The sequence below is a fragment of the Ambystoma mexicanum genome, chromosome 10, assembly GCF_040938575.1.
Source record: "Ambystoma mexicanum isolate Mex_15411 chromosome 10, UKY_AmexF1_1, whole genome shotgun sequence".
NCBI classification, from domain to species: domain Eukaryota; kingdom Metazoa; phylum Chordata; class Amphibia; order Caudata; family Ambystomatidae; genus Ambystoma; species Ambystoma mexicanum.
In genome coordinates this window covers 229705825-229730124 of record NC_090932.1, presented here as the reverse complement: position 1 = coordinate 229730124, position 24300 = coordinate 229705825, and the positions used below count along the sequence as shown (strand labels likewise).

The window sequence follows — 24300 nt, the reverse complement described above, 5'->3', positions numbered from 1 at the left end:
TGCAGAATATAATTATGAATAACCTTAAACCCACCACGCAACTACTCCTATTAGGTGACTTTAACCTAGGCTTTAATGAACAAATGGATAAAAACGCGACTGAAATAGCCAATTCGATCAAAGCACTAGGCCTCACCCAGAAAGCCAATAAACCCACCCACCTTAAAGGGAGAATATTGGACTGGATAGCAGACCTTAAAGGCTCAGCCACTATCTCATCCATCCTGTCTTCAGCATGGACAGACCACTCTCTGATCTCCTTTCACCTATCCACTTTAAGACCTACCCCACTGGCTCAACCACTAGCGCCACCATGCTTAACCAGAAGTAAAAAAAGTATCACGGTAGAGCAAGTTATCGCTGCCATTCTGCCCACACTTAACGCACTGCATGAAAATCTTGACCCTAGTAGTCTAGTTCAGGAATCCAACAACATTATGCTCACCACACTGGATAAAATTGCCCCAATCAAACTTAGGCCTAGCAAACCAATAGCCCACTTAAACAAATGGTTCACTCCACAACTTAAAGACCTCCGCACATTAAAGAATAAAAGTGAAACTAATTGGAGACTTTGCCCCTCTAGCGAGAACAAAGCCAAATTAACCTCACTATCCTCACACTACAAGAAGGAAATCTGCCTGGCAAAACGCAATTCATACGACGAGCGTATTGCTAACTCAAATTCAAGTATGAAAGAACTCTTTTGCATACTCAAAGAATTAGAGTCCCCAATTGTTATTCCTGATGTCTGCACTAAGGACAAATCCTGGTGTACAGACATCCAACATTCCCTAGCGAATAAAATTGACACACTACAGAATAAAATTCAACAAAAAAAAAGAAGCTCTGAACTTACAGCACCCGCCTAACACCCTCTCGCCTAACGAGTCACCATCGGCACACAATACTACCTTCCATTTTGCTAAAATGTCTACCCTAGAGGTAGAAAAAATTATCCTATCTTTGAAGCCCTCACACTGTAAAGGCGATATTTGCCCAGCACAGCTAATAAAAGATGCTGCCAGAGAACTCTCCCCATTCATAACTAAACTGATAAATGCCTCATTTGCTACAGGTACCATATCTGCGAACCTCAAACAATCTTGGGTGTTACCCCTCCTCAAGAAACAGTCACTAGATCCGCTTATTCCCACTAACTACCGGCCCATTACCACGGTCCCATTTCTACTAAAAATATTGGATAAAGCTGCTTACATTCAAATTCAAAAACACTTGGAATTGCATAAACTTCTAGGCAACAGACAATCTGGTTTCAGTCCACTACAAGGAACAGAGACAGCCCTAATCGACCTAAAGTCCCAAATAGACGAGCTGAGAGACAAAGTAAGGACATTACTCTTGCTCCTACTTGACCTCTCTGCCGCATTTGATCTGGTCAACCATAAGGTCTTATGCCGGCACCTTGACTCTGCAGCCCACTTCTCCACGGACGCCATCAAATGGATTGAGTCCTTCCTGAGCGAGAGAACCATGAGAGTCTTCTCCTCTTCAGAAGCTGCCGACCCTACACCAATCCTATGCGGTGTTGCCCAAGGGTCCTGCGTCTCGCCCACCCTTTACAACATCTTCACTAAGCCACTGTCCGACGATCTGGACCAGCTGGGTATCACCTACACTAACTATGCAGATGATACTCAGATTCTCCTCCCACTTTCCGGGGATTACAGTACGGACATGGGTTTAGTGAACAAAGTTTACCTTATCATCCAAGCATGGATGGCCACTCATGGCCTGTGCTTGAACGATGATAAGACTGAACTTATAATTCTGGGTTTGCAGGCTAACATCAAAAAACTAAGCCAAGAATTCTCATCATTCAATATTGACGGTAACACCATTAAAGTTTCCAAGGAAGTAAAAACCCTTGGATTCTATTTGGACTCCACACTGTCCTTTGATAAACAGGTCAAATCCCTTACCTCTGCCACGGTTTACACCTGCAAATTACTCAGAGCTGGTAAACCGTTCCTCTCTGACAATAGTTGTCTGATCCTGGCTAGAGCTCTAATACTCTCCAGAATCGACTACTGCAATGCCCTCTACAGTGGTGGGATATTTCTTCTCTGTGAAAGGTAGTGAGCTAAAGACTCTGGGTAAGTTTCTCGTAACCAGGACTAATGTCTGGCAGAGGGACTCCCAGGACCCCCCTTGTTAATTTGCATTTTTAAGTAACTTTGGGTCTCACCCTAAATTACTAGGGGAATCCAGACGTGGACCCCTTGCTCACTATTCTTAGAGAGGCACAGATCCACCCTACTGATGAGGTCCAACCAGACCGAAACACGTGTCTGGGGTTTCTGTTGGTACTCTTGTTCAGAGGAGAATTGCCTAGCATTTCGGTGCTGGACTGCACCAGGGCAGGGCAAAGACTGATATGTTTGGGATATTTCTTCTCTGTGAAAGATAGTGAGCTACAGACTCTGGGTAAGTCTCTCGTAACCAGGACTAATGTCTGGCAGAGGGACTCCCAGGACCCCCCTTGTTAATTTGGTCATTGGTATATTGCATGTTGCCTAGCAGACCTCTATCTTCTAGCTGTTCTGGAGGGATAGGAGGTGGGTTGTTGTGGTCCCTCCCTGCACTGACGGAGAAGGGTCTGAACCAGCAGGCTAGGGCAAGGACACCTGGGCAACATAGTGTTATCAGACTATTACATGTGGGCGCGCAAGAGAAATTCAAGCTCCCTGGTCCTTGATGGACCAGGGGTGTGAAGATGTTTTCCAATCCCTTACCAGTTCGGGGAATGAGAGGTAGCTCCGCTGTGTTCAGTCACAGTCGTGTATGTAATATGGAGAGGGTGGTCCTGGTGAATTTGCTTGGAGAGGAGAATCCCATAACAAGGCCTGAGCTACAGACCTTTACTCCTTACCCACGTGAGGGTTTTACCCCATTGGAAAATTGGGGGCAGGGTGCAACTCAGTGTACATGTGTAACATTAATGGTGCGTTTCTGGTAGCGCCCTTCCCTGACTCCTTTATAGAGTCTTGGGGGAAAGAGGCAACATCGTATTGACGTGCTTCCTCCTCTTTGCAGTGGGGTTACTTGGAAGCCATTCCCCAGTTCTAGACTGGAAACACCTAGAGTTCCCAGGTTGGCAGTTGGCCTACTCACCATTTTAGTCAAAGTAAATTGTTCACAATTTTTGGGGGAATATTTTAGTGTATTTGTTTATGCAAATAGGTAGATGGTGGGTTGTGTTTTGGTATATAGAAATGGTGGGTAAGGGAGTATATGAGGTAGGGAGAGCCCCCCGTCCCATGCATTTTGTGATAAACTATTTGGTAAAACAGATTCAACCATTTTACTTTCAACCAAAAATATTCTGTGATGTATCGTAGAACCGGCAATTGGACCTGCAAAGTCAGGAGAGTGGTTGTACCAGTCCTGTGCTTGGCGAATACACCCCTTACATTCTAATCAGCCTTTGGGTTGTGATTCGTGCAGCAGTTTCAGGAGAGCTGGTAGAACTAGTGGATGCAGTGGTGGCTGTTCTGTCTCATAACTGAACTTGTCATTAGGTCATGAAGATGGCCTCCTGCTGTACCATTGGCTCCAGAGAACATCTTGTATTGCAGTATCTTCTCATAAAACACCTAACCAAGCATGTCCACGTGAAACAAAGGCATCTTTATCGCAATTCATGATTCCCTCTGATGTGTGAAACTTGTGGTTGGAGTGCAGGTGTGGCTTTGTTCCCCTTCAGGGTGGGGCTTGCTGTATCTCAGGAGCAAGTCCTCTGACTTTGAGTTCATTTGACCACTCCTCCATCTTCTTCTCTTGTCCAGTCTCTTGCTAAATTCTGCTTGTCCAGCTACTCTTTCTCCCTCCTATTGTCTCATAATCATGTTTGTTGGCCGCTCTCTCCCTCTGCAGACTTCCTGGTATACCAGACGCTTGCCTTCCAGTCGGTGTCAGTGGAGCCATTTATGTTCCATAGTGATCTATACGTGGCCTTCGCGCAGCCAAGCACCAGCAGCTGTGTCATCCTCAAGTGGGATTACGTGGAGCGCCAGTTACGCCCTTTCGACAGTATACCAGGTGAGGACGATCCCTTCCTTGGGCTGAAAGTGCAGCAAGATCATTGCTAGAATTGGGCCTGAGGCAGGCAACAACTGAGATGTTACCATCTCCCCGTTATCAGGGCTAACATAATGATATCCCAGGGTGACAAACGAACATCTCTCACAAGCTCAAGCAAGCCAAAGGCTCCACATTTAGCTGGAAGTAAGCAAAGAGTTATTACATTAATATAAACAATGTATAGCAGTTCACACTTGAAGTGAAAAAGCAGTAATGACTGTAATACTTACTGGTAATCTTCATTAGCCCTGGTTCTACTCTTCCTTGGCACAGTTCTTATTTATCTGAAGCATCTCCCAACCAAAATCCTTTCAGCCTTCTGTGGCCCCACCCAATACATGCTCATTGCTGCAGCAACTCCTCTGCCATACCCAAGGAATTGAATCAATGTGGGGTGGGGGAGATGGGCATAAGAACTGTTACGAATAAGAGTAGGAGTTGGGGTAGCAAAGATCACTCCTTGCACCCCCCTTCCTCATTCCAGTACTTCTCATCTGAAGTGCATCAATGACTACATCAATCTAACCACAGCCGTTACAAAACCCAAATAAAAACACATTCACCGGAATGCTACACACCAAGGGACTATTTCTATTTGAGCAAAGAGTGACCTTAAGGTGGACGGGCAGCCTGTAGAACTCCATGTGCAAACACCTACACTGCCTGACCGGAAAATGTAGCCTGTAGTGAACTACGAAACTGGATGGGGAGGCCCACGTGGCCACAGTACAAACGTCCTCGAGAGTCCTGTTTGCCTCGGTCCAAGAGGTGTGCATCCCCCGTGTGTAGCAGTCCTGCATATATCCTGGGAAGGGAGTGCCACAGAATGGATAAGCCAGGAAGATGACTTCTTTCAGCCACCTACCTATGGAATGGACAGAGGCCTTATGTCCTCGAAAAGAGTTCCATATGAAAATGTTGCCAGGAAATCGTAGTCATGTGAAAAGGTAGCCAGCAAAAAGTAGTTTTCAAAGTGTAAAGTGTAAGTGTAGTATAAAAGCAATGTAAAGTGTGAAAGTGTTGCCTGTGATAAGGTTGCCTTAGAAAGCTATGATGAAACACACAAATGTACGAGTCTCTAACCCTTATAATGGACAAATCATCTGCCTTCCACAGTCATTTTAACCCAATCCAAACCCTGACCCTCTAACTCTAACCAAAATCCCTGTTGTACTTCTAACCCACCCTTAGGCTTTCCCTAGCCCTTACCCGTCAGTGCTCTAAAACATCTGATTGCATGTGATTCGATAAAAAACACTAACTAAATAGAACATGAATAGTGACCTTAATTTCAATCCCATTACTAGCCCTACACAACCTTCATAGCCCTTCCCCTAACCCAAGCCCTTGCTCCAATGCTAATCTTAGCCTTACCCTAACTTCAACTCTAACACTTAGCATAGCCCTTACTCTGGACCAGTCCCTAAGTGTATCCTACCCTTATCTTACCACAGAATCACCATCCCTCCCCAACCCACCTTTCCCTTTCCCCACCTCTAACCCAAGCCCTATTCTGTTAAGCACAGCCTTCCCGTAACCCATTCCCTCATCATAGGACATACTCAGACTCTTATCCTCCCAAGCCCCTGACCAAACCCCAACATCACCCGCCCTCCGCAACCACCCTGCCCTTAACCCTTAGCCTAATTCTAACAAACAGTTTTACTCTAACCCTAACCCCTAGCCTTACTCTATCCCGCATCCTAATCCTAGCATGTATCCCTACCATAAACCTGGCAATCACAAGCCCTCTGCAACCGGCTGAAACCTAATGCTTACCATAAGAGCCCTGCATCTTTGGCTGCTTTCCAGCTGCCTTTTGTTACTAGTTTTTGCTTGGCGACTTTTTCACAACCTGACATATTGGTGGTTAATCTTAGGGGGCATCGAGTTTACGGGGTTGGGCCTGGGCAATTTCCGGGAATCCATGATGGGGTCTTTGCGGAGAATCACAGCTAGCCTGGGCACCACAGAGGGGGTGTGATCGGAGCTGGGCCCTAGGGGTGTATTGACCCAGCAGACGGTGGCAAAATCGCTCAAGAAAGTGAGGAAGGCAATGCGTACACTCTGCCGAGGGTCTGGGGCTCCCAGGTCATGCATATAAACCTGGAAAGCCGGGCTTCTGTACACAGGAGGGAGTGCATCGGTCTGTCTCAGGGAAGGTTTGCTTTTATCATAACAAATCTGGAGCTTTGAGCAGCTCAATTGTTGTGAGGCCTGCAGCTATGGCATGACCAGAAATGGAGGGACCCACAAGGAGCAGAAACCCCCTCAGTGGTGTGGTGGTTAAACAAGCGACCAGACTCCCCAATGTTATATGGAACAAGCCAATGGAAAATAGGGGAAGTGGGCACCTCCCCCAACAAATACCACCCTCTGGATACTGAATGGCAGGGGGACTTGGTTTAAAAAAAAATTAAAAACAGCCCGCTTCCCACCTTCACTAGAAGCTGAAAGTAACACCACTTGGGCGCTTTGGTACAGTATTTTCTTATTGCATAAGCTTCTACCTAGCAAACAATAAATAAATAAAGCAACAGTCCTTCTTTTAGCCTAGGCCAGGGGTTCCCTGCACAGACGTGCGACTGGCTGAGGGGGAACGGCCAATGAGTTGCAGCCTGAGAAAATGGAAAGTAATGGAAAGGGAAGCTGAGCCAGGGATAAGTATTGGGGGTGGGTGGAACCACGCCCTCTCCGCGTTTTGGGGCACGAAAGAACAATTCTCGACAGCTGGTTGCTTGCTTCTTTCCTTTTACCTAAAAAATGTAACGATTGAATGCTGAGGGAATATTAATGAATCCTGTGGACTTGCTTTTTTAATCTCAGAAGTGAAAGAGTGGAGTAAGTTTGATGTGTTGAAGTACATTACTTTGTTACAATTGTATCCGGGCACCGCAGTGGACGAGTTCCCAGTTTGTGGACTTGCTCGGCGTTACGCTAAGCGGAATGTGCCCAATTCTTCAGGCCATGGCCAAGACAGCGTTCCCCTCTCTCCTGGCGTGTCCCTTCTCTCCTATCCCTAGGGTGTAAGGTAGGAGGTTGAGTCTGGAGGGCTTTTAAGTAATCAGGAAAAATCAGTTACCTTCTAAGAGCCACCCCTTTTGGACTCCCCCACACGATTCGACTTTCTTATTAGCAAACCGCAGCTTCTCCCCTTTAGAGCTCAGCATAATGACTCTTGGCAGCAGGCCAATCCGCGTTAGCGGTGGGGGGGTGGGGGGGTCTGGACTCACGAGGATGGGAAAGCATGCTACTGGACTGCGTTAGTTGTTGTTTATCTGTAAGCTGAGGATTTGCCAGCCGAGTCACTGCTTTCCTGTGCCTGCACTGTGTCACTGCATAGCACAATGACACATGAAGGAGTGCAGGCAGAGCACGGATTCCGTATGGGGGCAGGGCTAGTTGCCATGGCTCCTCTGTTTTTGTCACAGTGCACTGTAGTGCCATGTCTGTTAGGGAGTGGCGGAAAAACAAAAGGGCATTTTTGATAAGTTTGCAAACAAACCGAAAACCTTACTCGTGTTGTCTTTCAACACATAGCGCGCTCTCCTCTGCCTGCTAGCTAACGTGTGTCCCTCGCCTCTAACCTGCCTCTGTCCCCCCCCCCACTTCCTCTGCCTCCACTCTAGCACTTCACCCCTCATGGTCACATCCCGAGCACAGCTGGCCGAACCGCCAGCCAGCTCTTAAAAATGTTGCTTGTCCATAATCTTTATATGTCCACTTATGTATTGTCCCGGTGACTGTTCCATGTACTCGCCTCCAGAACCTGGTCAGCATGTCCCACAAACTCACCCCATTTTAAGAAGCTCACCGCTTCCGTCAAATCTGATTTCTGATCTATTGTATGTTCTTCTGTGATCAAAAGAGCATTGTTACCCCTGTATATAAATAAGTAAATACTACATGGATGACAGAAGTGTGCGTGCGAGTGCTTACACACGCACCAGGAACAGCACAGACTCCCACCATCCACAGAATAGGTACATTAAGGGCAGGGGGCGTAGCAAATCAAGCGTCACACACAGACGGATACACCAAACCTAGAAATACGTATGGCATAGACATCATTACAAGCTCCCTCCCAGGGTCGGATTGGCCCCTCGGCAAAATCGTCCCTGGGGGGTGGGGGCCGGTTTGTAAAAAAAGACATTGAAAAAAAAGATCTTTTTTCACTTTTTTTTCTTTTTTTTCCAAAAAGCTTTGCATCCTTCTTAGGTCCATACATGAGCACCAACACAGGTTGGGTGATACTGTATGCATATTTGCATATTTGTTCTATAAAAGAGAGCTTAAGCGTAAGTGCTATACAATAAAATATTATCTTTTGGCCTTGGACGTCTGCTTGGATTCACAGTAATTTGACAATATGGATCTATAGACACAGATATTAATTTAACATATGGTGATCCATTCTTGTATGAAATGTATATCACCTTAGTGAAATCATAACCATATTTTCCTAGTGTACTTAGGAGCAGTGCCATTTGATGCCACTTCCTGTTTTGTCAAGGGGTGAAAGGTCGTGTTTCATCACTTCCTGGGATGTCACTTTGGGGTGGGGTCAAATGACATCACTTCTGGTGATGTCCTCAGAGGTCAAGGGTCGTGAGGCAAGGGTTGGGCCACTTTTGTTTGGGTGACCGGCCCTATTTCTTGTCCCAGTCCGACCCTGCTCCCTCCCTCACATGTAGAACAGGTATGGCCAGTGCACACTTCCCTCATACACACACACTCGCACAACAAGCACAGGCAGTCAACAGCAGCGCTCTCGTTCCCAGCACAGAACAGATACAGCTCGTGCAGCAGAAAGGAAAGCGTTCATTACAAGCATAACAATCGGAGCACTACTGTGGTGGCCAATTGCCTCCATGTCACCGGGAAACATCCTTTCCTGTCCCGGGCTTTTCTTTTACAAGCCACAGGCAGTGCTTCGTTTGTGCCAGCGGTGTCTGGTGCTCAGCCCTAGGACTTTTTGGGAAACAGGGACCAAGCACCTGCACTTCAGGCCCTGTTGTTTGCCCTGCTTGTTCTGTGATCGCAGTTCCAGCCCAATCTTATGTCTCAGGAGGTTAGCTCAAGGGCAACGCGCTTGTCTTGGAAGCAAGACCGACTGGAACAACACAGGCTCGATCCTCGGGTCCGTGCTTAGAAACCTCTGGGTATTAAGTGCCTAATAAATAACCAATTATTATTATTACCTCTTGCAAAGCAGCTGATTCTGATGCAAAGCTGAATGCTGCAGACTGGTAGATCCGTTACATCTTGCCTGCAGTGGGACGGCTACTCTGCCATACAGGAGAGAGTATTATATTGTTGCATGAACACCCCTTACATGAGTGTCTCCGTTCTTAGCCAAAAGAGAAAGACATTTTGTTTTTAAGATGCCGCATTTGGCCCGCATTTATCACATTTCTGCAATTGTGCTTGCTCCACCCATTCACACAGTGCCCACCTCTTCCTCAGCTGCACAGACACCGAAAAGGTAGAACAATACAAAAGAGGTGATGGCTGGAAGGTTTGGAATTATTCTAACCTCTGGCATTGCTCCGGGCAACCCTCCAGACCATCGTTCTTCAGCCTGCCAACCCATTGCAGAAAGGGAAAAGACCGGATGCAAACCAGGCTTGGTCCCACCCCAAAAGGTGGAGTGGCTGGTTTTGTAATAGCTATAGTTGGTACAATGGCTCAGCGGGTTGATGCAATGTGTGTGTGATCTGCAGGTTGCAGGTTCGACTCCCAGCTCACCCATTCATCCTTCTCAGGTTGATAAATGAGTACCAACCCAGGTTGGGTGATATTGTATGTATACTTGTTCTATAAAATGCTATATAATAACACAGCATTATCATTTGGCCGTGGATATCTGCTTGTATTCACAGTGATGTGGTAAATATGGGCCTATACACACTGATATTAACGGTACATATGGCGATCCATTCTTCTATGAAATGTATATCACATTATAGTGATATCTTAACTGTATTTTTTGTATTGTACTTAGACACAATACTATGTGATGCCACTTCCTGTTTTGTCGAGGGGTGAAAGGTCATGTTCCATCGCTTCCCGTGACGCCACTTTGGGGTAGGGTCAAATGACATCTCTTGCTGTGATGTCATCAGAGGTGAAGGGTCGTGTGATGCCACTTGCACTAGCCCTGGCATTTTGGTGAAATGACGACCCTGGGCATACTTTGAGACAGTTATACTCAGTGCTCCAGATAAGATTTGGAAGTGGGAAGTGGGAGTATGTATTTACTCACTTTTTTAAAGCAGGGAGTAAAATGCTTTTTTTGGGAGTAAAAATGTAAATCCAATCCCCGATGAGAGTATTTTCGAAGCAAGCGCAAATTGTTTTCACTGAAAAACAGAAATGTTTTTGTAATATTTATTTTATTTATGCACATTAAAAGAGACATGTTAAAAAACATACATGCAAGACCATTAAAAAAAACATACATGCATCCCAGTAACAACATGTGCCCGCCAGTGTCTCTGTCGCATGATACAAAACAGGTAGCAGGCGCTCCTCTCCCGAAAGAACATGGCATGAGAACCTGTTCTGAGATGAGCGTTTGCAGCACACGCTTTTTGCTCACTGTACCTTTCACAGATGGGAAATATCCATTTGCATATCAGTCTTTGTCCCGCCCACATGGGCAGTCCAGCACCAAAATGCTATGGCAATTCTCTTCTGACCAAAAGTACCAACAGCAACCCCATACACGTGTTTCAGCCTTGTTGGCCTCATCAGTGAGGTGAAGCTGTGCCTCTCTAAGCACAGTGAGCAGGGAGTCCACGTCTGGTTGCCTCTAGGTAACTCAGGGTGACCAACCCCAAGTTCCTTCCAAAAATACAAAAGAGATAGCAGGCGCCCCTCTCTCGAAAGAACACGGCATGATAACCTGTTCAGTGGTTATTAACCACTTTGAGATTTCGCAGCCATCTGCTTTTTGCTCGCATGATAGTCTAGGAATGCATGCTGTAAATTCCTTTTTGCAGTGTATCCAGTGAATGTGGCCTCTCTGTGCTCTAGGAACTCGCACTCTTAAGTTCCAGTATTCCGTGTGTCTGCTCAATGTGGCTTGCTTAGTCCCAGCAGCTGCCATGGGATAGCCCTGCAAGAATCATTACTGCGTCACAGCGCCCCCCCTCCCAGCCCCCAAGCCCATTTACTGCAATAAATAGTGGTTACTTATAAGGGGGGGGGGCAGGATATCTCTGTCCTGCAGATGCCCGGGTCCAGTGAGACGTCTGGGGCTTTCTAGGGCCACTGTAGTGTTCTGGGTGTTGAGACCAGTTCCAATTCTGGGAGCATTGGGGCGGGGGGAGGAGTTGGGGATCTGGTTGGTGGACCCTCTCTGACAGTCTCGGGACCGAGAACGTCACCACCGTTGCAACTCTTCAATTCTTCAAGTTCATGGCACCTCCTTGCCAGAGTAAACCCGTACTTTTCACCTCTTCCTTCTAAATACTGCAGCCATAACAGAGTTGTTTTACGATGAAGGGCTTTCTCCTCCATTGAAAACGTCCCCCACAGTCCTCTGGTCTTTCATTGATGTCAAGCAGGAGCATTCCAGGGGAGGACAAACCACATGAGTTCATTCCCTGCGGGTCACCAGGAATGCCTGTGGCAGACCCCGGCCATCCTCCACACTACGCCAGACACTACATACAAAGAATTGGGGGTACAGGTGTTAACTGTGCTTACACAGTCATCGTCATCAAATACTATGTTGTATTGTGTCCATTCCCTATGCTCAGAAACCTCTAAGGCATGTTACATACGTGTACTCCCTGAAGGTCTCAGTTATACAGAAATGCATGCAATCCTATCAATAACTGAACTAACAGCCAGCAGAAAGGTCTGGCGAGGCGAGCAGTAGCATCAGTGTATGTAAGAGGTCACGTCATTTGCACTTTAAAAACGACCTTTGTAAATCAACCTGAAAATAAATGATCAAACGGGGGGTTGTTTCTTCCATTGCGTCTAACGTTGGATGGGCTCACACATTCACCTTCTTAATGATAATGATGTGTTATTTATATAGCGCCTTTATCCAAAGCGCTTTACAGAGCACATATTTACATACAATATCACCCAACCGAAATTGGTACTCATTTATCGACCTCGGAAGGACGAAAGGCTGAGTTGGCCTTGCCGGGATTCGAACCTGCGATCTGCAGATCACGCTCAGATTGCAGCAGCGAGCACTCAACCAGCTGAACTATCTTACCGGCATGACGATGTATTTGTTTGGGGGGAGCTATAGACAGGGGTCTCACACATCCGATGCCTGGGGTCATATTATGTTTTTAAGACTGGTCCGATGTAGTCAGTGATAGATATGCCAGAAGTTGAATGATGGGATCACAGAGTAGATGCGATACACTAAGGGGGTACTGGCTGGGACACGGTGCAGTTGGCGGCATCTCTCAGAGCCTCCCATCTTTTGGGACAGAGTGCAATGACTTCATCTAAAAATTGATTGACATATATTTGTGGCTGACAATGTTTTGCGGATCACCATATCTCTATCTTTCCAACGCCACTGCTACCTCGTTGCCTTTGTTCATTGCCAAACAAGACAGGCAGTGGCCTTCAGTTAAAGGGCGCGTCTTCTGGCTGGGTCCAAGGGAAGGGCCCAGGGTAACCTGACCTTGACAGTTTCAGGCCCATGTACAGTTACTGTTACAGAACTCCAACCCTGTCCCCAGGCCCTTTTCACTCAGAATAAATACTGCTTCCTTTCAATGGAACCCGGGTGCATGTTCAGGCACGAGGAACAGTCTGCTGTGTCTGCGAGGGTGCAATGGGGCCACAACATTTTTTTAAGGGCAAAGGTGGCAACTTTGGCACTCTTCTGTTGGTGGTGCCCAATGTTCAATCTAAAACAGCCTTAATGTAGCACACGCACTGCCCTAATACATACCTCTTTGGTCTTCTCTAATTTCAGTTCAAGAACACAGAAAGTGTGCACCATGAACTGGGTTAGTGTCCACTAGGAAGTATATCAGAGATGTATAGAACTCTGCACATGTATGTGGCACGAATGAACAGGGAGGGTACAGCAAGCTGCACTGGCATGGTCAATCTTCAAAACTGACAACAACTTCTCATAGAAAGAACATGAAATGTTTTGTTGTAAACAACCCATTTCTCAATACCCCCATAGCTAGCATAAATCTAGCATCCGTCAGTCCCACTGCACCCGTGTGACCCTTCAATTATCACAGCAGACCCTGCCAGGCAATGCTTGCTGCAGGCTAACCTCCTTGTGAAAGAGATGTCCTGCACAGTGCATATTGAGAATGGGCACCATGAAGAGTCTGGCGATATTTGCAATGCTGTTATCAAGCTTCTGGGGCTGAGACTTCCACTCTGCGTTTCAATATTAGGGCGTGGGGGAACAGTTAACAGGCACATCCTTAGGGTTTATTAGGATTGAATGCATATGTTGGCACTTTTGCGTCATATTGTGGCCAAAGCAATGCTAGAGTGGGGAGAAAGAGAGGAAATGGTGTCGAGAAGCCAAATATCTGGCTGCCATGGCAACTGGCAATGCTATTGCCATGCATTTTCCATTTATTATTTTTTGTGTCGTACCTCTCACGTTCCTTTCTTCTGCGACCATGTCTCAGTGCAGGCATGAGTAAGAAAAGAAAACTGCAGAGCCCTGTAATTCATGGAATCTAAATCACAGTCCTAATCCTTACTCCTCTTCCTAGTCCATTGTCTTCACCGGCGTCTCTTTTCCTAGCCCCTCTTCCTCATCTTTGTCCCTCTTCTTCATCTTAGTCCCTGTCTCTCTTTTTCTGATATTAGCCTCTGCTCCTCTTAATAGATGCCAATAAATAAAAAATAAAATAAAAAATAAATTAATCATCTTATCCCCTCTTCCTCATTTTAGTCCTTTGCTCTAGTTCCGCTCTTCCTCATCTTAGTTCCTCATCCTAATTCCTCTTCTTCGAGGAGTGGGGAGTGGCTATAATAGCCAAACACGACCGAAACCTTTTTCCTTCACCCATACAATGTAATGGATCTGAAATGCTTATGCTAAAAATGACACCTACAAAAAATAGCAGCATCAACCTTATCACCATTTACAGACCACCTTCATTGATCTCTGACTTTTATATTTATTTTATTTATTTATTAAGTTGTTTTTCAGTTCATTAAACTTTACAACTTTTACATTCAGACTTACTTTCTTAAATTAGTTCATTGCTAAAATAAACAAAAAACAAGATAAATACTCAAGCATTCATATTACATTATAATTAGCCTAACAATACTTAAAAACTACTGTGCATTTCCTTAAAGAATTATTGCAAATCCATAACATGTATATGTTAAAAACTTTCATTCTTGGGCGAACAGTTTTCCATACTCTATGTAAAGCGTTGTGCACAGCCTCTGATTGCACATTCAAGCACCAAGTCCAGAATTCCTCTGATTATACATATTCCATGTTATGAGCGAAGCGACCATAATACATCATATAATGTGTTCGTCTTTCAGGACAGGAGGTTAAAACATGCCTCACAGTTTCTAATTTAGCAACATTTTGGCACATACGGCAATATCTATCTTTTTCCATGATCTTCCATTGGTGACCAAAGGTCGATTTCACCGTATCTCTGACTTTAATGACAAACTAATCCACCTATTGAACACCCTAGAGGGACCCAACACAGGGACGCTACTGCTGGGGGGCCTCAATAGGTGGAGAGGGAAGCCCCTATCCCTCGAGAAAGAACTTAAATCTATAGATTTTCAGGTAATAAACACAGAGCCTACTTCCAACAAAGGGAATCAACTTAATTGGATTATTTCTAATAATGTGGAAACCACAATGCTCGGTACCAATCCTTGTATATGGTCCGATCATCACAAAATCGTACTAATACTTACACCTAAAGAAAACATCAGGAAAATGAATAACCCTCTGAACAAAATTCAAAGCAGAAACTTCAAAAAGGTTACACCAGCTATTCTCATTCAAGGCAAAACCAGCATCATGAACACTACGAGTGAAGAGGATCCTTGTGAGAAAATAATAACCACTTTCACTTTCATCAATCAATTTAAAAAACATCTCGACCAATATGCACCCCTTAAATACAAAGTAGTTAGACCAAACAAAAACCATAAAATTGGTTTAGCGCTGAAACTTGTAGACTTAAGAAAGAAAAAAGAAAAATTGGAAAGGAAGTGGCAAAAAGATCTTTCAGTTAACAATAAGTAAAAATTGGAAAAAGTTGGATCATCTATACAGATAAAAACTGATAATAGCAAAAATAAACTATTATAAAAAGCAAAGCACCACAGGCTACAACTCCACAGGCAAACTGTTCCAAATTCTAAAATCAGTTGAAAAACCAACAACTCTGACCCGCCTCTTAAACCTTCACAGGGAGATTGTGAGACTGTACAAACGGCATTCTCCAACAAAATCTTGAAGGCCCGGGAAACTATAAAAGCCTGTACGATAGTCAGCCAGTCCCCCCAACTTGCTACCATAACTGAGCCTGTTCTTCCAGAGAAGACAAAATTTCACTTCACTCCAATCTCCTTGGACGAAATGATCAAAACGTTCTCCTCCATCACATGGACCTCTTTTTCGGAAAACATTCTACCTCTGAAGTTAATCCTTGATAATGCTGAGTTGATCGCTCCTTTTATCTGCAGAATGGTACACTCCTCATTCAGAGATCATAAGGTACCTACATCCATCAAAACTGTCACCATAACACCTTTAGTTAAAAAAAACCCGGTCTAGACCAAAGCGATCCCGTAAATCTTCGTCCCATTACGAATTGCAAAATTGTGCACAAGGTTGCTACAGGCCAACTGCAAAAATACATCGACCAAAACAATTTATTACATACCCAACAATCTGGCTTCAGAGGAGCACATGGAACCGAGGTGGCCCTGCTTGACCTTCAAACCAAAATGCTCGGCATATTGGACAAGTCAGGTAACTGCTGCCAGGAAGCCATCAAATGGATCTCCTCACTTCCAGGAAATAGGAATTCCAAGATCCAATGGGGTAACCATTCATCAGCCCCTCGACTGGTTGACTGTGGTGTGCATCAAGGAGGCAGTTTTTCACCCCTTCTATTTAACATTTATATCCATTGTCTCTGCACCCTCCTCGCCAATTCGGGAATATTTTTTACAAATTTTGCTTACGACACACAGTTAGTTTTGGAATTAACTGGCTGTCATACCACAGACAACGACAAGCTTGCTTGCATTTACAACTCAATTGAGGCATGGATGAAGGCCAACTGGATGTGCCTCAATGGAAGGAAGACAGAGCTCATCGTCTTTGGATCCCCTCAGACCAGAGCCAAACTCCATCTGGCCTACTTGACATTTAAAATCAAAAGCTCAACGGTCATGGTATCTGATAAGGTGAAGACCCTTTGTGTCTACTTACAGGCTTCTCTGGGAGCAGAGGCCCATGTTACACACCTCAAGCAAACTTGCCAATACCATCAAGAGCTTCTTAGACGGATTAGGGGCCATCTGAGTCAGCAAAATAGTTCCACCATTGCTAGAGCCATAATTCTATCTAGGTTGGAATACGGGATCTCACTGATGCTAGGGGCCAGAAGTAAATGCAAATGCATTAAACGGTGCCAAATCATACAAAATAATGTCGTAAGGACAATCACCAGCAAACCAAAGAAGGAACACATCACACAGGAAAGAAAAGCCCTTCACTGGCTGTCGATAGAAGACCGAATCACATTCAAGTCAATGGCCCCCATTACGACCCTGGAGTTAAGGGATTACCGGTACCGGTAAGGGTACCGGTACCGGTAATCCCTTAACGCCTGATTATGAGGTCCCGTTGCGGGTCCCGACCTTAACGGCTGGTCTGTACCAGCCGTTAAGGTAAGGACCCGCAAAGGGACCTTGAAGGTGATTACGGTACCGCATTTTGTGGTACCGTAATTACCGCCTTCCCCATTCCCATTGAGCCCTATGGGGCAAAAATGGGAATGGGGAAGGGCCAATGGTAAATGGGGAATTACCGCCCCGCCAAACCTGGAATGGGGCGGTAATTCCCCATGTCACCATGACGGATCCGGTAAATTACCAGCATTAACCATGGCGCTAATAGCGCCATTGGGCGTTAACCATGGCGCTAATAGCGCATTGGTTAACGCCAGGGTCATAATGAGGGCCAATGTCCCTTGTCCATCATTGTCTATACGGAATTGCCCCTGACTACCTAAAAAAGCAAATTAGCCCATACATACCTGGTCCTTGTTCGGCATTTCCCACCAAAGCGACTGCCAAATGGAACAAACTCCGAGTTCACCTCAGACTAGAACCAAACCACTCAAAGTTTAGGAAAAATCTGAAAACTGTGCTCTTCAAATAAGTAAGCAATGATAAGATCTCCCCCTCTACTCCGACCGATGCATTCTCAGTCTGTCCTGTTTTCTTTTCTGTTGTCCGAGTCTTACTGTGATGCACCCTGATGCCCGTGGGCTGCAGCGCTCTATAAATAAACAAAATGGAGACTCTTCCTTCCTCAAGTAACCTGTCCATCTAATCTCTCATCCTCGTTCCTCTTACTTGTCCTATTCCCTCTTCCTCATCATCATCCTAGCCCCTCTCCACATCCTGATGATTATTCTAGGCCCTCTTCCTTGTCTTAGTCCCTCTCCGTAGGCCCTCTTCCTGATTAGAATACCACTTTCTACTCCCTCATCATAGTCCATCTTGATGATCCTAGTCCCTCTTCCTCATCCTACTCCTTCTGTCACATCCCAGTCCCACTTCCTCATTGTAATCCCACTTCCTCATTGTAGTTACTTTTCCTAATTTCTCATTGTATTGCCTCATTTTCTTCCCTCTTTCTCATCCCAGCTGCTCTTCCTAGTCCCTTTCTTTCTTACTTGTCCTTCTTCTGTTCCTCATCGAAGTCCCTCATTTTAGTCCTATGTGGTCCCTTAACATTGGCCTTTTGCCTCGTAATATACCCGCTTTCTTGTCCCTCATCTCAGTCCCTCTTTCTCTCCTTTCTCCTAGTCCTTCTTCATCATTTTAGTCACTGCTTTTCTTCCTCTTCCTCATCCTAGTCCTAGCCCGGCTTCCTCATCTTTGTCCATCTTCTTCTTCCTTGTTGTTCTTTTACATCCTGGTCCTTTGCCCTAGCCCTTCTTCCTCACCCTTTTCCCGCTGCCTCGCCCTAATCATTCTTTCTCATCCTAGTCACTCTTCTTTATCCTAGTCACTCTTCCTTATCCTAATCCCTTTCCCTCATCCTAGTTCCTCTTCCTTATCTAGTTACTCTTTCTCTCTTCTATTCCTTCCTTCCTAGTCCCGTCTTCATTTTAGTGCCTCTTTCTCATCGTTTTCTTTCTTTCTTTTGACGTTCTATGTATAAACTTTCTTCATCATCTCCATCTCACTCCATTTTCCATTATAGTCCCTATTCGTCTTGCTCGTGCTAGTCCTTTGTCTTAGCCCCTTTTGTACATCCCAGTCCCACTTCCTCATCCAAGATGTTAAGATGGATTTTCAGAACCAGCCCCGTGGCAGGGTTCCGAGAGGCCAACCTAGATAAGGAACATGGTATTTGACCCTTAGACTAGCCAAACTCTATCAAGGTAATGCAGACTGAGCAGTAAAGCATGTTTCAAGAGGTATGATTGGTGGGGGGTCTACAAGTACAGTTGACCACACAGGAAATAATCAAATATTAGAGTCCAAACCGCAGTATGGAAATATTATATTGTATTAGGCCTTTAACTCAGTAAGCAGATAACATTCAAGCAAAGTATATGCCAGGGGATAGTAAGTCTCAATATTTCCCCTGCACCAGCTTTGGCAGAGCCAACTGTTTGGTAAATTGTTTTGTTTTAAGGTACTTTTGGATTTAAAAGGTAAGTACACATTTTAAGGGTTCACTATCATTACCATCACACTATGGGCTACCCTTGGAAGATCCTTGGCTATAACTCTCCCAACCACAGCCAGACAAGAGTGTTCAGCAGTGAACGTTGAGCCTATACAATCCCTTTTGCATGAGACTTTTTTTTGGTAAATTCCTTCAGGCTACAAACTGATAGCCCAGAACCGCACTAGCAGGGGAGGAAGAATTGCCATTCTCCACAAAGACTCCATCACTGCCTCTCCTAAAGACCAACCTCTATATCCCAGATTGAGAATCCTTATTAGTTTAAGTTCATGCTCTCAAACACTTCACCTCACTCATTCCTGCTTACATACAGACCCACAGGACACAATGGATCCTTCACAAATTCCCTCTACGATGCAGTTGACTCAATCCTGATCTTCCACCCTTTCCTTACAATCTTAGGTGACTTCAATATCTGGTTTCATATTCCCCACAACCCCATGACCCGCTCTCTACTAAGTAACCTGGAACCTATGCAAATTTCCCAGGTAATCTCAGCTCCCACACACTCAGCCCGGCATACCTTAGACGCCATCTTTTGATCACCTTGTCACCTCTCCATCCTCCCACCTCACCCTCTCTTATGGTCAGACCATCTCACAATCTTCTTCAAACTCGCCCTTATCATAGCCCCCATTCACGCCCTGGCCCTAGGACCTAGAACAACTGCATGCAATTGGAACAATGTCAAGGTAATCCCTGACCTTTCAAACCTATTTGGCTAGCAAACCAATTCTCCCTCCTCCTGAAGACCAGAGGAACCACTGTGTAGCTCCCACACGAGGCTGCTGTGTGCCTTCATCACATCCATCAAGTCATCAGGATTGGAAAGAGGTAAGCCATGTTGGGCATGGCACTTTCAAACGTTATAAGGAGAGCGTGGTGAAGTGCGCTTCATTAATTCTTCATCTGCACTACTGGCCATCATGCTATAACTGCAATGATCTCGTTTGTAAAAGAAGGGCTGGTTTTTTGCATAATCTGGGCCTCTGCCACGAGATGCATACACCAGGGTTCCCAATGAACACTAGTGCTGGGCTGCCTGCCCTGCCTCACATCTAATTGGGCATTTCACTCTTCATCACGGCCAATAGGGAGTCGGGAGGTGTAAGCCGGGCCCCAACTCGGAGGCCCTGTCTGTGTCTATCTGAGCCGAGGAGGGCTCGTAGGGCCCCCCACCTTTTCCCCCTTCTTCAAACTATGAAGCAGCCTCCTGATTTACAGTCTGCTACCCCATGAACCTCGGCTCCTGCACCTCTACGCTCTCTGATACGATACAATATGATCTGATAGTTTATTTATATAGCAGCTACACACAATGGGTTTCAAAGCGCTTCAAGGCAAGGGAGGGAACAGGGAAATTACAATGACATTCTTACAGGCCATGAACAACAAGAATGTGAATTTAACTATCCTACTCAGCCTGGTGACATTTCAGATAGTGCAAGAGCTAAGACACAGATAGGAATGGAATGGGAAACCGACAGGCGACTACCGTACTAGGCCTGACAACATTTCTGGTAGAGATGGAATATACAAGAGGTGAGGGAGAGGGGAGGAGAAAGGAGGGAGAGGAACAAAACAAGTGAATATCATACTAGGCCTGACGACATTTCAGATAGTGCCGTATGGGGCAGGGGGGAACATTTATGAGAGGGAGGAGGAGACAAACAATTGTTGCTATCATACTAGGTCCAAGGACAATTCTGATAAAGTAAGTGCAAAGAAAAAAGTCACTGGCTGATCTACCAGTGAGTGATGGTTGAACCTTTCCACTGCCTCCTCCACTAACAACTTCTGAACCAAAGCTGTGCCTATCTCACTCTGCCTTCCCTGCCTCACCTAATCTACTTCTTCTTAGACTGCATTTTGTGCCATTTTCTAAAATTTGGAATTTAGGTGTGTATTTTTTAACATCTTTGCACCCCATTTTGCATTGCATTTTGTGTCCTTTGTTTCCTTCTTGTAACTACTAGGCCGCATAGTGAGTTTGGGCTAGGTATGTTCTGTGCAGCCACTCCTCTTTCCTTCAACTATCCTGTGCCGCCCCTATGGCACTCAACATCTCCACTATCTTCTCTAACTGCTACACTATCAACTACCCTCCCTTTCTCACAAATTGGGGAAGAAAAAAGCATTAAAAACACATCCTGATCACTAACTGTGGCCTACCCATCGCAGACACCTATGTCAGTGCAACTTCAAGACATGTCTTCACTGATATCCTCTTCTCTATCCCCTCCCCAGATCTCTGGACAACTCATCTCAGCTCTACTCTCTCCCCTTTCACATCCTCTCCCATTAATGGTGGCACCAAAGTCCTCTTGGCGGGCTTCGTATCATCCAGGTATATCATCATTATCTGTCACACTGGCACTATCTTGGGTCAGAGTCCTCAACCCAACCTCCTTCTCTTTGACTTGCACCTGCCATCCCTCATTAACTGCCTTCCCATATCTGCTACTCCCTCTTCCACTCTCTCTGCCCCCCTCCGACTGGTGTACCACACCCCTTTACCCCTCCTCCTAAAACCTTCAAAGGTGGAGACCTCCTTCATCTAGACACTCTTAATGCTCGCTCAGCCATCAAACACTCTGCCGACATCTGCCTCCTTCTTGAAGACATTGACCTCAACATCCTCGCTCTTACCGAGACCCGATTTAATGCCAGTTTAGCCACTGCTTTTGACTCCCTTCTCCCTGATAGCTACAAGATAATCTCCAAGACTTGCCCGAACCGTGCTGGCGGTGGAGTTGCCCTGATATTCCCTGAGTGGGTCCCTTCCTCCGTCATACCCACACAACTTTACCCTTCCTTTGAGAGCCTGGTTTACAAGCTGGTCATCTCTCCCTCCTCCTCTCTGACCATTGCCACTATCTACAGGCCACCTGGCTCTACCATCTTGTTCCTCTCTGAATGGGCTGATTTCTGCTCCTCTCTCCTCACAACCACCTCTGAAGGTATCTACTGGAGGAAGGTACGTTCCCTCCAGAAATCCTTTCCGGCAACTAGAATACGATTCGAACTCGGCCTACAATCCCTAGAATCAGCCAACAGATGGAAACATTTCGCTCTACAGAAAAACCATCTCTGAAGACAATATCCCCTCGATCAAACTTCTGAAAAACACCTCCACAACCACTGATAATCCAACCATCGCGAGATGGAAAGAATTTTGTCAACTCACCATGAACAACTATGAAATAACTGAGGAAATGTTGACAAACCATCCTCAGAATGCAAAGAAAATGACTCTGAGAACTTGACTGGATCCAGACTTCTGAGGACCAGGGCAAATATAAACCTCCTCACTCCATGCGCTATGAGACAAGAGCCCTCAACGAACTACCGAAATACCTAACCAAATTTCCCTTCAAACACATACTAGACACCTTCCTGTCATTAAGATTGAACATTTTACCAACTAGAGAATATCTCACTCACACTCGACAAATTCCCAGAGAAGAGAACCAATGCAGATTTTGCAAAAAGAACACCGCATTTGAAACACTCTTCCATCACTTGCACTTCCTTAGACGAAACACGAAGAATCTTTGCAAACATGCTCCCACAAGAACAAGCCTACTTAATGAAAGATGGGAACAGATTACAAGCGGACACTCTTTCCCACTCATTTTTAGAACCATACAACTCTGGGAAACCATAGTGAAATGGATACCAAGCTAAACTGGAACCAGAACCAGAGTTTGCACCGCGCCTGCTGAACGAAACACCTCCAGATATTAGCACCATTTTCATCAAATATGCTAACTGTTTGTGCCCAAACTACATAGCATTATTAAAAATTAAAAATGTTTTTAAAAAACCACCTCTAAACTCATTCTCATGGGTGATTTCAACATCCATCTGGACTCCTCTAACACAGAATCCACTCTCTATCGTGACTTTTGCACCTCGCTCTATCTCTCCATTCTCCCTTCTGGTCCAACCCACTCGGCCGGACACACTCTTAGGTGCCCTCATCCACTCTGATCTTTCACTCTCCTTCCCACTGATCACCCTCTCTCCTGGTCAGAGCACTCTCTCCTCTCCTCTCACCTAGGTCTTCTCTGCCCTCTGACTGCACCTTCTCCAGCCCTGCCAACCTCATTCACGAACATCTGTCCGATGAAACTAGGGTCAGCTGCTGCCTTCGCATCCACCTTCATCTCCCACACCCCCACTACAGACTCTACCTCTGACTCTGCACTCAGCAACCTCCATCTGGCCATTACTAACACTCTATATATTTTTGCCCCAGTCATAGGGATCCGCCTGAAAGCTGCCTCTTAGCGTAACACCTGGTACGACTCTGAACTTGCAGTCCTGAAATGCAAGTGCAGAGCTGCGGAATGGAAGTGGCAGACCTCTGGCTCACCCTCTGACAAACTGGCCTGACACCTGCTCCAAAGACAATTCAGACTTTCCATCCATGACAAGAAAAGGGCCCACATCCAGGTGCACGTCTCTGGTGCATCCAACAACACAGATTAACTCTTTCAAATCTGCAGGGAACTAGCCACCCCTTCCGCAGTCTCCTCCTCACCCTTCCCCTCCCAAGCCTTCTGCAACGCATTGGCCACACACTTTACTACAACAATTCAGGACATCCTGAGCACCCTTACCTCCCTCTCCCCCCTCCTTTACACCCTTGCATCCTATGGGCTCCCACCCTCCTTCCTTTCTTTCCTCCTTCTCCCCTACCACACCTGATGAGGTCACCAGAGTTGTCCGCTCCATGAAGGTCTCCTCAAACAGGTTTCCCCCTGCTCTTCCAGAGCTATTAAAGACAATATTGGCTCTCTTGCCCCTGTACTTGCTGATGTCTGCAACCACTCTTTTGCCACTGGATCTTTCCCCTCCTCCCTGAAGCACTCTCTTGTGCACCCCCTTCTGAAAAAATACAGAGGCACAGAAACTGCTCTTCTGAACAACCCTGAAGAACTGCTTGCATCTCCGGATACCAACTCTCCAGCTGTCCTCATTTTACTTGAATTCACCTTTGCTTTTGACACAGTCAACCACTCCATCCTCATAAAATGGCTCCTTGATACCCTAGGTATCTCGGAGTGGGCACTGGACTGGCTGACCTCCTTCCTCAGTGACCGTCCTTTCCAGGTTATTCTGGGCACTTTCTCCTCACCTATCTCTTTCTCCACCTCTGATGCCCGGACTGCTTATCTTCCATGCACTCCTGGTGCAATTCCAATGATCACTGCCTTAATGCCTGCAAGACTGAGATCCTTCCT

The 24300-nt window shown here is 45.8% G+C and overlaps 1 protein-coding gene across 2 annotated transcripts in view; it reads left to right on the top strand.

The window, feature by feature from the left end:
* LGI3 (leucine rich repeat LGI family member 3) overlaps positions 1–24300 on the top strand; it is a 362651-nt gene that overhangs the window by 312339 nt on the left and 26012 nt on the right. For both annotated transcript variants that reach the window (XM_069617743.1, XM_069617744.1), the window contains exon 7: positions 3898–4062. In XM_069617743.1, coding sequence (XP_069473844.1) covers positions 3898–4062 — 165 coding nt within the window. The remainder of the gene's footprint in view (positions 1–3897; positions 4063–24300) is intronic.